General features: G+C 46.9%; 1 protein-coding gene across 1 annotated transcript; it reads left to right on the top strand.

The window, feature by feature from the left end:
- The first annotated feature begins 582 nt into the window (after positions 1-582).
- On the top strand, positions 583-10,276 carry TPI1 (triosephosphate isomerase 1). The gene is made up of 7 exons (XM_044449726.1): positions 583-788; positions 5,302-5,425; positions 5,527-5,611; positions 5,740-5,872; positions 6,413-6,498; positions 6,659-6,746; positions 9,695-10,276. Exons 1-7 carry the CDS (start codon positions 677-679, stop codon positions 9,811-9,813), a joined length of 747 nt encoding a protein of 248 aa, XP_044305661.1. The 5' UTR covers positions 583-676; the 3' UTR covers positions 9,814-10,276.
- Positions 10,277-13,782: the final 3,506 nt, after the last annotated feature.

Genomic DNA, 13,782 nt, shown 5'->3' with positions numbered 1-13,782 from the left:
GGCATAGCCCTGAGCAACCAAACTCAGCATAGGTCTTTGGAAATTTATGCTTGTTACCCTTTGGGCAGGCATTGCTTTCACAACTTGTTCTGTGAGCTGCAGTTGTTGGAATATCAGATGCGGCCTGTCCGTGTTCTAGAGGTAATGGGGACACTTGCAAAGTGTATGGTCTACCTGCTAAAATTTATTTATTTATTTATTTATTTAAACATTTTTATGACGCCCCATTCGCCGAAGCCTCGGGGCGGCTTACAACAATAAATCGGTGGTTCAGTATCAAATGTATCCTCAAAATAATTTAGGTAAGATTGGGCTACCTTTCTTAATCTAAAGAATGACCTGTCAAGCACAGAGGGGTCGTTTCTTTGTAAGTGTTATAGTAGGCGATACATTCAACCTCTTGCCGATGTATAAATTTACTGGAGGAGAAAAGTGCCCTGCCTCTGCCCACATTCTCGTCCCTTGGCCTCGCGTCACCACGGGATTGGGGAATGGGCTCGGCTGAAGCACAGACGGATGGGGCGGAGCCTGTGTGACGTTAACAGTAGTGGGCGGGCTTCCGCCGTATCTATATAGGGGGTTGCAAAACGGCACCGGAGCCGCCGTCGTTGCTTCGCTTTTTGACCTTCTCATCGTCTCTGGATCCATCTGAGCGGGCGGCCCGGGCACTACCATCATGGCACCCAGGAAATTCTTCGTGGGCGGGAACTGGAAAATGAATGGAGACAAAAAGAGTCTCGGGGAGCTGATCCACACTCTCAACGGTGCCAAGATCCCTGCCGAGACTGGTGAGGTGGAGTCCCGGGCTAGTGGCGACGATCGCCGCGTGGGGTGGGGCAGGGAGCGGTGCAGTCCCGTCCCGTGCACGCCTGCACGGTCGCCAGCCCTGCGAAGCTCAGCGAGGCTCGCTGCTAAATAGGGGCGCGCAGGGCTGGTGGTGACGAAGGGGTCGAGGGCAGATGGGGCAGGATGCTCCGTTTGAACCGCGAAAGGTTGGAGGAGGCCATGCGTGGCAGCCCTGGGCGTCTCCCGCCTGCACCCCGTTATCCGCAGGCGCCCCTGATGGGTTCGCCTGCCGAGAGGGGCCCCAGTTAACGAGGCTCCGACAATGTAGAGAGGCGCTTCGGTCTCCTCCGTCTCGCCCCCTTTCGTGTAGGGGAGTAACTGCCGATGCACTCGGAGCAGGGGCTAGAGCCCGCCTCCGCCGGCGCGCTCGAAAGCGGGCTCGGCTGCTCCTCCTCCTGCCGCCGCTGCCGCGTGCCCACATGCACGTACTCCAGAGCTTGGCCGGCGGGCCTGGCTGCCTATTCCTCATCCTTCCAAAGGCTGCAAAACCTCACAGGAACGGAGCCCGAGCAGCCCCGGGGCAGCGCCTTTCGGCCCAGAAACCGGTTTTTCCCGCCAGTGATTCTGCCTAAAGCAACCTCTTGACTTTGAAAACTTTGTTTTCCTCCTCAGTGGCCATGCCGGGGAAAAGCTGCTCAAAAAAAAATATTTTGTATAGACATGCACATCCACACGCACAAATGAGTTCATTGCGAAAGTGGGGTGGGACCAGCTCCAGAACGACGAGGCCATTGGTACACATGCTTTGAATCTGTCCTTGGACAAATTCTGGAGGTCTTTTGAAGCAGGCCGCTTCTCCTAGGATCTCACGTGGCAGAGGTCAGGGGTACTTTCCCATCTCCGCTCTTCAGCACAGCCTAGAAAAGCCTGTCTCTTTTGTATTTGAGTCACTGTGTTGGTAAACCAAGACCAAAGCCAGAAATACTATAGCAGTGGGGAAGGCACACCAATATAGCGAAAACCCAAGCTGCAAATTTAAAGGGAAGTTCTATTATAAAATACGAAAAGGTCTTGGGATGTTTCTGAAGTGCCACAAGCCTTATCAGTCATTTTAACGTTTGTACTAGTGTGCCTGAAAGCAGGCCTGTCTGTTTCTCTCTATTCTGCTTGGCATTAAGTCCACCAGCAGGAGACTCTCCCATGAGCTAAATAAATGGTTAATTTGGCAGATTCTCTGCTGTGCCTGTTAAATCAGAAAGGGCAAGGCGGATTGAACAGGGGTTGATGTTTCTGAAGTGGGATCCTGAAGAAATGTCAAAGGGCCTGGAGGAGAGGAGATCCTAAATATAGGTGTTAGTGTAGCTGCCTAAAAATACCAGCAACTGTACTTGGAGTTGGAAACGTTATCCCTATAGCCTGTTAAAGGTCAGGAGTATGGGGAGAAGGAGCTATTGCTCTAGATACGCTCACTGTTCATAAAGAAGACTAAGTAGTAGACTTGAGCATCTCCAATGTTCTAGCAAACACACAATTAGGTTGCTAGCTGGACATTAAATCCCATATCTAGCAAGCCCAGAAGAGGATTGATTTCTTAAGATTTCTGGCTGTAGGAAGAGGACTTGCTCTTCACCCCATCCCTACTCTGACGCTCTGCTTTCAAATAATGACTTTTGCCAGTGCCCACTTTCCCCTTGCTATTTTTTCCTCCATTTTTGAGTGCCTAGAGGATTAAAGCATTACCTTACATGTACTTGATTTTTATCCTGAAAAGCAGAAAATAAAACAAATATGAACATATGAAGCTGCTTCATATAGAATTTGTACCCCGGTTTACTTCCATCTATTTTGACCAGCAATGGCTGTTTGGGAATGTGAGCAAAAAGATCTTTTTTCTAGCCCAGGCAGAAAGATCTTTTTAACTTGCATGTGTTACATCATTGGACTGTCGCTGAACAATGACCCTTGGACAGATTCTGATTCAAGATTAGAACTGGCAACCAAAGCCATACAGAGCAGAATGAGTTTTTCACACCTACTAACACTGCCATTTGTATAGTTTCTAGACAATCCAGAAGTCAGAATGCTATGTCATTCTCATCTGGACCTCTTTTCGTCAGCTTTTCTGTCTTCCACAGTCTGTGATTCTATCTCAGCAGCTTCCTTAAATCCACAGAATCTCCCTGTGGTACGCTACAGACAAATTGAAGAGTCATCCTACTTTTTGGGCCCCTGAGAGAAGCTGTAATAGTTAAAATGCTGTTAAACTGACATAAGTATGCTGCAAAGATGGCCCCAGGCTTTGCTTGCAGGGATCTCCAAGACTGGGGTCTGGAGCAGCCCAGCTTCAAGGAATGGTTATAACACTGTGGGTTGTTCAGTGTATAAAAAGCAAGGGAGCAATATGATAGAGGTATGTGCAATTATGCATGGTGTGGGAAAAATGGACCTTAAATTCTCAGGGTCATCCAAGGAAATTAAATGTTGGAGATAAAAGGAAATACTTCTTCAGCAGAGCAAAGTGGAACTACTGTAAGATGCAGTGATAGCCACAAACTTGGATGCCTTGAAGACGGCTACTGTGATAGCCCAAATTTAATCAGCCCTCATGAATTTGTTGATAGTTTGCCTCTCTAGTGTCCGAGGTGGCACAGGGATATAGGCCACAGGTGCTGCCACACCTGTGGCTTGCTTGTAGGCTGGTTGGTCCTTGTGTGAACAGAATACTGGATTAGATTAGCCCACAAGCAGCTATGCCTTTGGTCTGATCCTGCATGGCTCCTCTTGTGTTTGCAAGGAGAGGGGCAAGGCCTCAGCCCAAAGTAAACACTGACCTGGCCACCTCTAAACAAGGCCAGTAAAAGAGTGGCTGGGAGAGGAGGACTGTGACCTCCCAGTGAGAGGAAGGACAGCAGGCTCAGAGACTGAAGTAGCCACTAGATCTGTGCCTCTTCCACACAAGCACTGGGTTTGGACTGTCTTGTTCCCACAAAGGTCGAGCTGTTTCTTGTCACTAGAGGAGTGTGGGTGTTGAAGGGGAGGTTATAGGGCAGCCAGCTCAACTTGTATTAGGAAAAGGAAGGTGGACTGGGAAGAGGTCATCCAACAGAGCATCAGTTGTGCCTGCTGTGAAGTCCTGTCTCTGGTTCCCCTGTCCTTGAGAACCTGAGGCAATTGGGTTCCTCATCAGTCGCCATTGGTTGATCAGTGATAGGGGATCGCAGGGTAGAAGGCATAATTGTAAAATTTTGTAGGCTGCTATTCGCTGAAGGGATAGGTGGGTTGAAGCAACAATAAATTAAGTCTGTTAGAAAAGGCAGCCAATATGTTGGCTGATCGGGATGGGGTTGATTTAAATGAAATCAATTTAAATCACTAGTCAATAAGACTAGATTTGAATCATGGCTTTCTACATAATTTGCACACATGCCTTACCTGTAGGTAGAGGAATTTCATTAAAATATTTCCAGACTTTTATGAGGCTCTTTTATGGCCTGCTGCCATTATAGGTTTTCTCCTCCAGGGAAAGAATATGATAATACACAAAAAGATCCAAAGACTTGTGCAAATCCAAATTCTTCTGAAAAGATTTCACTTTCATTTTTACTGCTTGCCCCTCCCTCCTCACACTTAGATTCTTGGGCAGATCTATTTCCACTCCCAACTATCTTCATTGAATTTTTTGAAACTTGTTACTTTAGTGGTAAGAAGTTGATTCTGTGTACATTGATTTGGAACTGAACAATGGGATTAAGGTCTTTTTCGCAATTCTGTATGTTTATTGTATATCACTTTTACTGTGAAGAAGAGGCATTTTTTCTGTTTTTCAGCATTATCCCAAAGACTTTGCAGGGTTACAGTATATCCTTTGCCTTGGACTATCCTTTCAACATCCTTGCGAGGCAGGGTGGACTGAGAGTTAGTGACTTCGATTCAAGGACAGGCCACTTGTGGTCTTAGGTTTGCACGTGACCTTCAGTCTGATTTCAGAAGACCTCTGCAGTCGGTCCGGTCAGGCCACTAGCAAACACAACCTGTCCCTTCCCAGCAGCCCACTGTGTGAAAGGGACGGAGGGCAGAAGAATGAGGAGGAAAAGGCCATGGCCCCACCCACTCGGGTTGCTCACAGCGGGAGTCATCTGCCTGCACCAGAAAGAGGGATCCCCAGCTCGCTCCAGTTAATCAATGTGTACGGCTGCAGCAGTGTGCTGGGGTGCGGTGCGCATTACAGCAAGGTGTTGCATAATGTCCCATGAGCCTTAAAGCCAGGGGGCAGATTTTATTTATGTATTTCTTTAAAGCTTTTCTATACTGTCCTCTTACCAGAAGTCTCAGGACAGTCTTACAATAAAGGGTGGTGGGACTTACTTGCCCACCTTCACCCTGCAAAGGGTATAGCTGAGCATTATTGTGTCCTGGGAAGCAAGTGAGTGGTTAGGTAGGAAGAATTTATAACCGAGGGTACCTTGGGCACCGGCTTCATCCCAGCTGTTCTCTCTCTCTCTCTCTCTCCCCCAGAGGTGGTTTGTGGTGCCCCCTCCATCTACCTCGACTTTGCCCGCCAGAAGCTTGATGCCAAGATTGGCGTGGCTGCACAGAACTGTTACAAGGTGCCTAAGGGAGCTTTCACGGGAGAAATCAGGTGCGTCTGCTGGGACTCTGGGGCTGGTGGCCAGAAAGAATGGGCTGCAGTTTCTGCTGGCATCTTGCAGCCATTCAAGCTGGACTCTCTCCTTTTTTCAGCCCAGCCATGATAAAGGATACTGGTGTCACCTGGGTGATCTTGGGACACTCTGAGCGAAGACACGTCTTTGGCGAGTCAGACGAGGTGGGTTTGCTTCTTGAGAGTTTCTTTCCCTTCTTACTGCTGGCAGTGGAAGCTGGCAGCTTGCTTGTGGCAGGAGGAAGTGCTCAGGTTGTGTGGCCTTTGACTCTGTGTTTCTGCACCCCTTTCAGCTCATTGGGCAGAAGGTGGCCCATGCCTTGGCTGAAGGGCTTGGTGTGATCGCCTGCATTGGTGAGAAACTGGATGAGCGAGAGGCTGGCATCACAGAGAAGGTGGTCTTTGAGCAGACCAAGGCTATCGCTGGTAAGAGGGCTTTGGGGAACTCCAGCAGTTGTTGAAGCCAGTTCTGTTAGCTTGAAAGCTTGCAGTAGAGAGGAGACTCTCATTTCTCACTTCTCTGCCCACCATTCATATGGTTACAGAACTGTGGAAATTGCAGCAGATTGTAAAATGTTACGGGTATAAACACTGAAGTACAAAAGCCCACTGTTACACTTTGAAATGATTGGATATGTGATTAATTGTCACAAAATACCATGTCAACTCATTTTTAGCATTTACTTAGGCTTAGCAGCCATTTTAAGTGAATTCATTCCCATCCATTGTTTTGGCTTCTAGATACATTGATGTCACTGTCAAAGCAAGGACTTCAGAGCTAGAGGGATTGTTAGTATGAATGCTTGTCAAATTCTTAGTCGCTGAGTATTTCAATTTGTTTTAACAGAAGCTAAATAGGACATGTGTTCCTCAAGACTCCCAAACTACCATCTGTATGTAGTTGCCCCTCTCAGTAGGGCTATTGCACTTAAACCTTCTAAATAATGTTTCCTCTCCTGTTTCCAGACAATGTGAAGGACTGGAGCAAGGTGGTTCTTGCCTATGAGCCAGTTTGGGCCATTGGAACTGGTAAAACTGCAACTCCCCAGCAGGTATGAAAGAGAAAGCATTGGCCAATCTTGTTTCCCTCTTGGGATATAGTTAGTATTGAAAGGCTGAAAATGCCCACTTCCTGAGGCATGCCAACAGGACTGATTGCGCTAACTGATTGCATTTAATGATTGCACTGATGCACTGTTTGCATTGCTGCAGGCTCAGGAAGTTCATGAGAAACTGAGGACTTGGCTCAAGACCCATGTGTCCGATGCTGTTTCACAATCAACTCGAATCATCTATGGAGGTAAATGGAGTCCTCCCTTCTCAGTGCAGAAGGCAGATTTGGCAATAATTTGCCCTTTTGGTTATTGGCTTCATAGCACACCATTTCTGGTGCCTGCAAAACAGAATTCTGATTTGGGTCAAAATTACTTTAGCTTGAAGGTAGCTAGCTATACACAGAAAGGGCTGTAGCTTGATAACAACCTCGCCAGAGGGTCAAAACCACCCAGCATACATTAATAACTTAGGTGCAGCATGGACAGTTCAAAAGGAGAAGGTAAGGGAGAACCATTTTCCATTTTATGGAAAAATAAACACCACAGGAGTTCATAAATGTTTGCAGAGAGACTTGTTAATGTTTCCAGTTCAGTGGAGACCCCTGAGATGTAATAGGTCTTTGTTTAGAAGCAAGCCATTGGAACAATTGACGGCCAAGGGAGATATGGCAGCAAGAGGCAGCTGTGGAATTCAGGGAGCAGGTGGCCCAACAGGGTGTGCTGCTCCCAGATTGCCTCCCATATCAGAGTAGACTTGATGGAAGTCCCTCTGGGTTGAAGATACGGCTGGATGCCAGGTCAGTGAATGGCAAACAAGACCCTAGGACTTGATTCTGGATAAATGTGCTGTCCTGGCCTGCATCACAGATGCCTGGTTGGAAAGCTGGGTGACAGCCTCTCTCTTTGCTTTGAGCGCCTGGTTCTCCGCATTGCAGCAGGCTGGCTACAGGGGTGGGGAGGCAAAGTTGTGGTGGCATGTAGGGATTTTATCTCCCTGACTAGGTGCCCCATCCTGTAGTCTTCCAGTTTTGTATGTCAGGATCTAAATGTGGATGTCCAGGGCAGAATTGAGGTGCTTTCCAGCAGTCTCCCTTCCTGAGCTGCTCAAGATGGCCTTGGGCCTGTGGCTTTGTTGTGCTGGGGGACTCCAGCAAACATGCTGAGGCCCCCTTGTGAGTAACTCAAGATTTCATGGCAGCCACAGGTCTGTCTCAGCTACAGACGATGGGCATAGCTTGGATCCGTTTTTTGGTGCTGGATGGGATGATGTGGATTGGGGTGGAGAACTTTGTACAGTTCCTTTGTCATGGACTGATCACCAGCTGGTGTGGTTTAGATTTACTGGGACCTAAACCCTCTGCAGAGGTAGGAGACCATTGGGAAGTTTCATCCCAGGATACTGATGAATTTGGTTAGTTTTCTGAAGGTTCTTTGGAACCCTCTTGTTGTGTTGTAACGGTTGACTTATGGATGGAGAAATGGCCAAATTACTTGAAACTAGAGAGACCTTTCCCATAGAGTAGAGCCAGATGAACTCCCTGCCCCCCCCTTTTTTTTAAAGACAGCAAATGGTGATCAAATGACTGGGCCATCAATTAGAGCAACCTTGACATAATACTCAGAATGAATTTGATCCACTGTGGCCTAGAGCTCATATGAAACACTATTCCACAGCGGTGAGGGTTGCAAAGAAATTGTATTTCTCTGCACATTGTTTCTGCAGTGGGTTGCCAACTGGAGCTTTTTCGGATGATTGAAGGCCTATTGCACTTTGGCCCATGAGAACAAGGGATTGACCATTTGATATTTCATTGTGGTCCTTCGTAGATAAAATCAGTCATATTCATGTCAGCCCAGCTGTTGTAATAGACCCGGGACTGCTGGATGCAATTTGGCCTCCTGCTTGTCCAGTATTAATTGATACGTCTCACTTTGAGGCTGAGGTGAAACATGCTAAAAACGAAATGCACCCTGAACCCCACTGGACTGGGTAGTTTCCAGCTGGTCCCCACTATGTGTGGGGGCTTCTCGGCTCCAGGAAACTGAAGAAGAAGCACTTCATTTAGATTCAGCTGAATCTGGCTGCAGACTTGGCTATGGGACAGCAACTGCTTTGGTCCCCTTGGTGGATGATTGTACTGCAGCTGGACAGGGAAAGAGTATTCCTGTTCATTCCTTTGGTCCTCTCAGCAACTGTCTTCCCGTTGGCTCTGGCATCCTTCTGAGGCGTCTGCCTGAGATGGGACTGAGAAGCACTGAATTATGGTGAGTTCAGTACACCTTCCAAAACTATCCAAGACAGTTTCAGAAGGTGTACTGGGAGACCCCTGTGCACTGCCATGGCTGTTGCCCTGTAGGTCTCCCCCCACAATTTTCTCCTTGTCCCCCACAATATTTTTCATACATATGAAATCACTGGGCAAAATTGCCTGGAGTTCTCTTCCCATCTAAATCATGTCAAGCTATTCTTCTAAATTAGTGTTCAATGTCAATAAGGGATTGGATGAAGGCAAACAAATTGAAGATTAATTCAGTCTTCTGGTTAGTCAAAAGGCATTGCAGGAAGTAGAGATTCAGCCCATCCTAGGAAAGGTTACACTTCCCAGGAAGACTCAGGCTTGCATTCTTGGTGAACCTTGAACGTGTCTTTGTGCCTGGATGTCCAGTTTTCCATGGTGGTACCAGCTGTGCTTATTCCTAACTATGTCTGAATTAGCTACTGCATGCTAATTCTGCATGCCTTAATTGCATTCTGTTCCAGGTCAGTCTAACACACTCTGTATGGAGCTACATAGGGTGTGGGGACACCTGATGGTAGCAGAGTGTGAACTCTGTGTGATCAGGTGGTAAAATCAGGTCTTGAAATACCTGCAAAAGAGGACAGTTTTTGCCAGATGCCAAAATGAGAGAAGTGACTTTAGGAAGCCCATTGTAAAAGTTGGGGCAGTCACCGAGAAGACCCTTCCAGTTCAAAGTGCTGGGTATGACCTTTAAAGCCCTATACACTCAGGGACCTGGCTTCCCAAACAATCATCTCCTATACAAACAGACGCCTTGGGGTACTGCTACAAAAATTAGTTTTAGAAATACTGTACAGCAGGTGATCTTGCATTTTCTCATTCTTAACTGCCCTGTTTTCCTCCTCCTGGAGCCCCCTTTTTCCCTTTAAATGATGGGCTTGTTTTTCTTGCAGGTTCAGTCACTGGTGCCAACTGTAAAGAACTGGCCTCCCAGCATGATGTGGATGGTTTCCTCGTTGGTGGCGCCTCTCTCAAGCCTGAATTTGTAGATATCATCAATGCAAAACACTGAAGCCTGCTCTGCCGGGCCTGAAGTGGCGGGTGGGATGTAGGAATCCATCATGTACTGAGATGAATACTGTAAAAAAAATGCCCACTCTCTGCAGTCTAGTAAAACGGTCTTGCCCTCATCCCTTTTCCCACACTTGCTGTTAATTGTTCCACACTGCTGCTAAACACAACAATGGCCAATACACCTAGTGTGTAGCCGAGAGCCTTTGCCAAAGGTAGGGCTTTGCTCACTTTCCCTGTACTTGTGGGTGGGATTTCCAGCCTTGTCCTTCTCCACATAGGCTATCAGAATCGTGCTTTCTGATGGCATCTGCTGTCGCTCCGTGGCCATCTGCCCTGCTGAGGGAGCTGTGCCGCTTTTTTCAGCAACTTGGGGTCAGTGCTCAGTGGCCTGCATTGTCTGTCTGTCTGTCCTGTGTTTCATAAGCCAACAATAAGCAGAAATAAATGAAGGGAAAGTAGCATGTTTGACTGAGAACGCTTGTTGCAGTGCGGGAGTATAACTTGCTGAGAGTCTCCAGTGGGGCCGTGTTACGGACAAAAGATTTGCAAAGGCTTGGAGCCAACTTGTTAGAAAAGTTGGCTTGAATGATCTGCCACTCGCTTCACTGCACCTGCTGTAGCGAACCTCTTCTCCTTATCAGCTAGGAGCTGTTCTCTGAACCACCAGAGACTACTTTCCATTCCCTGATCTGCCATGGACCTCGGATTCTGTTGCCTGTGCTTCAGAAAACCAGGCAGTCCTGCTTCTTGTGGAGGCGCACATGGAAACAGTGTGCTCCACGCTCGCTGCCCCGCACAGTCCCTTCTCCCTGTTGCTGCATTATTGTGGGGACAAGCAACACCACAGTGCTGCTGTTCTCATGTTGTGATTACAGCTCATCTGCAGGCATCCTTCCTTTTAACCATTTCTCACCTCTTAACTAGAATCATGGGGTTTTTACAAAATCACATACAATCCTGTACAACAGGACTTTCTTCTCTCCCCTCCTCCCTGCGGACTCCTTCAAAATCTGCTCCAGAGTGAGAGATTTAATTGGATCCCACCCAAAGAACACGAATAAAAACAGTCAAAATCAATCCCTGATCCTGAATGTTGGAAGGCTCTCATTTGTCACATTTTCCTATTTTAAAGCCTGAAAGGGGAGACGCAACCTAATGTTACTTGGAGGAATGGCAACAATTGAGGGGCCTTCATCCCGTTATCCTCAGATCTTGGCTTCCTTTGAGTGTCCAAAAGCCAGCCGGCACAGTAATAACACTGCTATTTTAAGGAGATGTTGGGCATACCTAGAACCAAAATGCCAGCAGTAATTTAACCTAAGTATCCTGATGCCAGGGAGACCTTTGCATGAAAGACTTCTGCGCTTACTGCTGATGTGCATATAGACTTAGCATTCACTTCTCTCTCTTTATCCAGACCCTATTAAACTGGCTAGATGAGGTACTCTTCCAAAATGAAAAATGTGGCAACCCAAAATGCTAAATAAACATTTGGCTTTGCTCATTTTAAGGCTAGCTAATATAGGTAATTTGGATTAACTCTTCAATGTATGCAAGTCACTATAATAGGGACCCAGGATGAAAGAACTGCCTTCTGCCAAACCAAACCCCAAGCCTCTGGGAAAAGATTCCTCTTCTGTTTCAACCTTGGTCACCATACTGAAGCGGAAGGAAAAAGGTGGCTTGCTGGTGGGCGGCACATGCAGCAGAACCCCCCCCCAATCTGCTGACTTGGTGTGACATGTAACTGTGTGCATGTAGCCAAATACGCAACCTCCCTTTGTATTGTGCAAACCTGGCAAGCATGGGTTACACACAACCCCGTACATACAAGGTGGTCCAATTTTTTGTACCTTGAGGGCCGCAAGTGGACTAACATGGGATCCAGGGGCCCCACAATGAATTCCACTTCCGTATCAAAGTGTTTGCAATATATTTAATATACACAATATAATTAATCACCAAATGAGGAAGGAAACCAGTATGAGGTCTCAGAGTTGGCTTTTCTCTGAATTTGAAGAAACAAAACTGTGCTGGAAAACAGGGAAGAAGAAACCACAGACAGCTCCTTCCAGCAGGCCCAAGCACAATGACCATTCTTCTGGAGTGGCCCATCCCATTCTTCTGTTTCTCCAGCCCAGAAACCCTCCAATGTGACCCCTCCCCCCCCAGTCCCTCCTTCCTTCTTGGAATTGGCATGCTTAGCCTCTTGTTCTTGAGCTAACCAACTCTCCAGCGTGCCATGCCTGCTCCTGCTGATGAGCACAAAGGTGCTCAGCTCTTGGACACCTTTGTGCTGGTCAGCTGGAGTGGCGCAGGGCTGCCCGGGTGAGCTCCCCCAAGGCCCATCCCAGTCTCCTCCTCAGTCTCCCAGCAATCATGCTTGTGCCATCAGTGGGATCCGGACTGGGGTGAGGAACACGGACTCCCAAATGGCAAGAGGATCACGTGTGGCCTGCGGGCTGCATTTTGGACCATCCCATCCTAGAAAATGTATTACGTAAGGTTAATTATCCCAGTATAAGTCCTGTTCTCCCAGCTTGCATGCCACATTATATGAGGTTGCATATGGAAATTGGTGCACATGAGTGCATTAAGTAAGGCATGTGGCATGTCATCAAAATCGGTCATGGAGAATTGGCTGGGTTCAGGAAGATTCTGCTTTCTCAGGGCAATATTCTGTTGGAGCACGAGATAGAAAAATACAAAGGAAATCAAAACAATAAAAAGGGGCTTTGCAGCCTCATTTTGTCATGATTTGACAAAATGTGAATTAGCAACCGAGAGGAAAAATACTATTTTGATACGCATAAACAGAAGCATCACTTCCAGGACAAGAGAGGTACATGTTCCCCTTTACTCAGCACTTCTCAGACCTCGCCTGGAATACTGTGTTCAGTTGTAGGTACCCTGGTTTTAAAAAGATGCAGTAAAACTAGCAAGTGCTCGGAGGAAGGCAACAAAGACCGTCCAGGGTCTGGAAACTAAGCCCTCTGATGAGATGCTGGGAGCACCTGAGAGGCTGTCACAAAGAGGAAGGCACAGGCCTCTTCTCACTCATCCCCACGTGTAGGACATGGAACAACGAACTTTAACTGCAGAACACCAGATTCAGGCTAGACACCAGGAAAAACTTCCTACTGTCAGAGCAATATGGCAGAGAGGTTGTAAGCTTTCCAAACTAGAGAGATGAAAGGCAAAACTGGGCAGCCATCTGGGTGGGATGGTGTGACTTGGCATCCTGCACCAGCAAGAGGTTGGACCCCAATGGCCTCCTTGGCCCCTTCTGACCATACTATTACATGAATCTATTAATCTACCCCAAATGATCTAAAATGATCGAGTTTGGGGGTGAAGTGTTTGATCTGGGGAAAGGAAGGTTTTAGCAGTCAGTGGAGTTGAGAAAGAATGGAAGCCTTCTAAAATTGTGGATCTGATCAAGCGGCCTTCGTTCAGATTGGTCAAAGCAAAGGGAATGGATCGCTTTGTCTAAGAGCTCCCCCAGGTGTCCAGCTGTAGAAATGGCAAGTAAATTCTTCCATCCAGACTCTGCTTGAGCTCTGACGACTCCATAATACAGAAATGCTTCAAAAGAGCAAACGAACAAACCGTGGCTATTCTGGAGTAAATGCCTCATTTGGAAGCGCCCAGTCTCCCCTAGACAGCACTTCATTTGCCATTTCATATTAACAAATTTTTCATTGTTCCTCTTAAATTAAAAATAAGGCAGTCGATGAATTAAAATAATGCAAATGAATAGCAGCCAATAGCAAATCCTTTAAAAAGCACGCACACATCAAAATCTACACGTTACTGAAAAGATCAGAGTAAAAAATATAGAATATTATAGAAACTTAACATTATTATATTTAATCACCTCTCATATTTTTATTATAATACAGTTACAAAGATCAGTGATACAAATGACTGCATGTAATTACAGCTCATTAAAGAATGACAAAACAAT

This window comes from Varanus komodoensis, unplaced genomic scaffold (assembly GCF_004798865.1).
Source record: "Varanus komodoensis strain SLA01 unplaced genomic scaffold, ASM479886v1 scaffold60, whole genome shotgun sequence".
NCBI lineage: Eukaryota > Metazoa > Chordata > Lepidosauria > Squamata > Varanidae > Varanus > Varanus komodoensis.
Note: the sequence above shows the minus strand (reverse complement) of the source record. Positions and strands in the feature narration are given on the sequence as shown.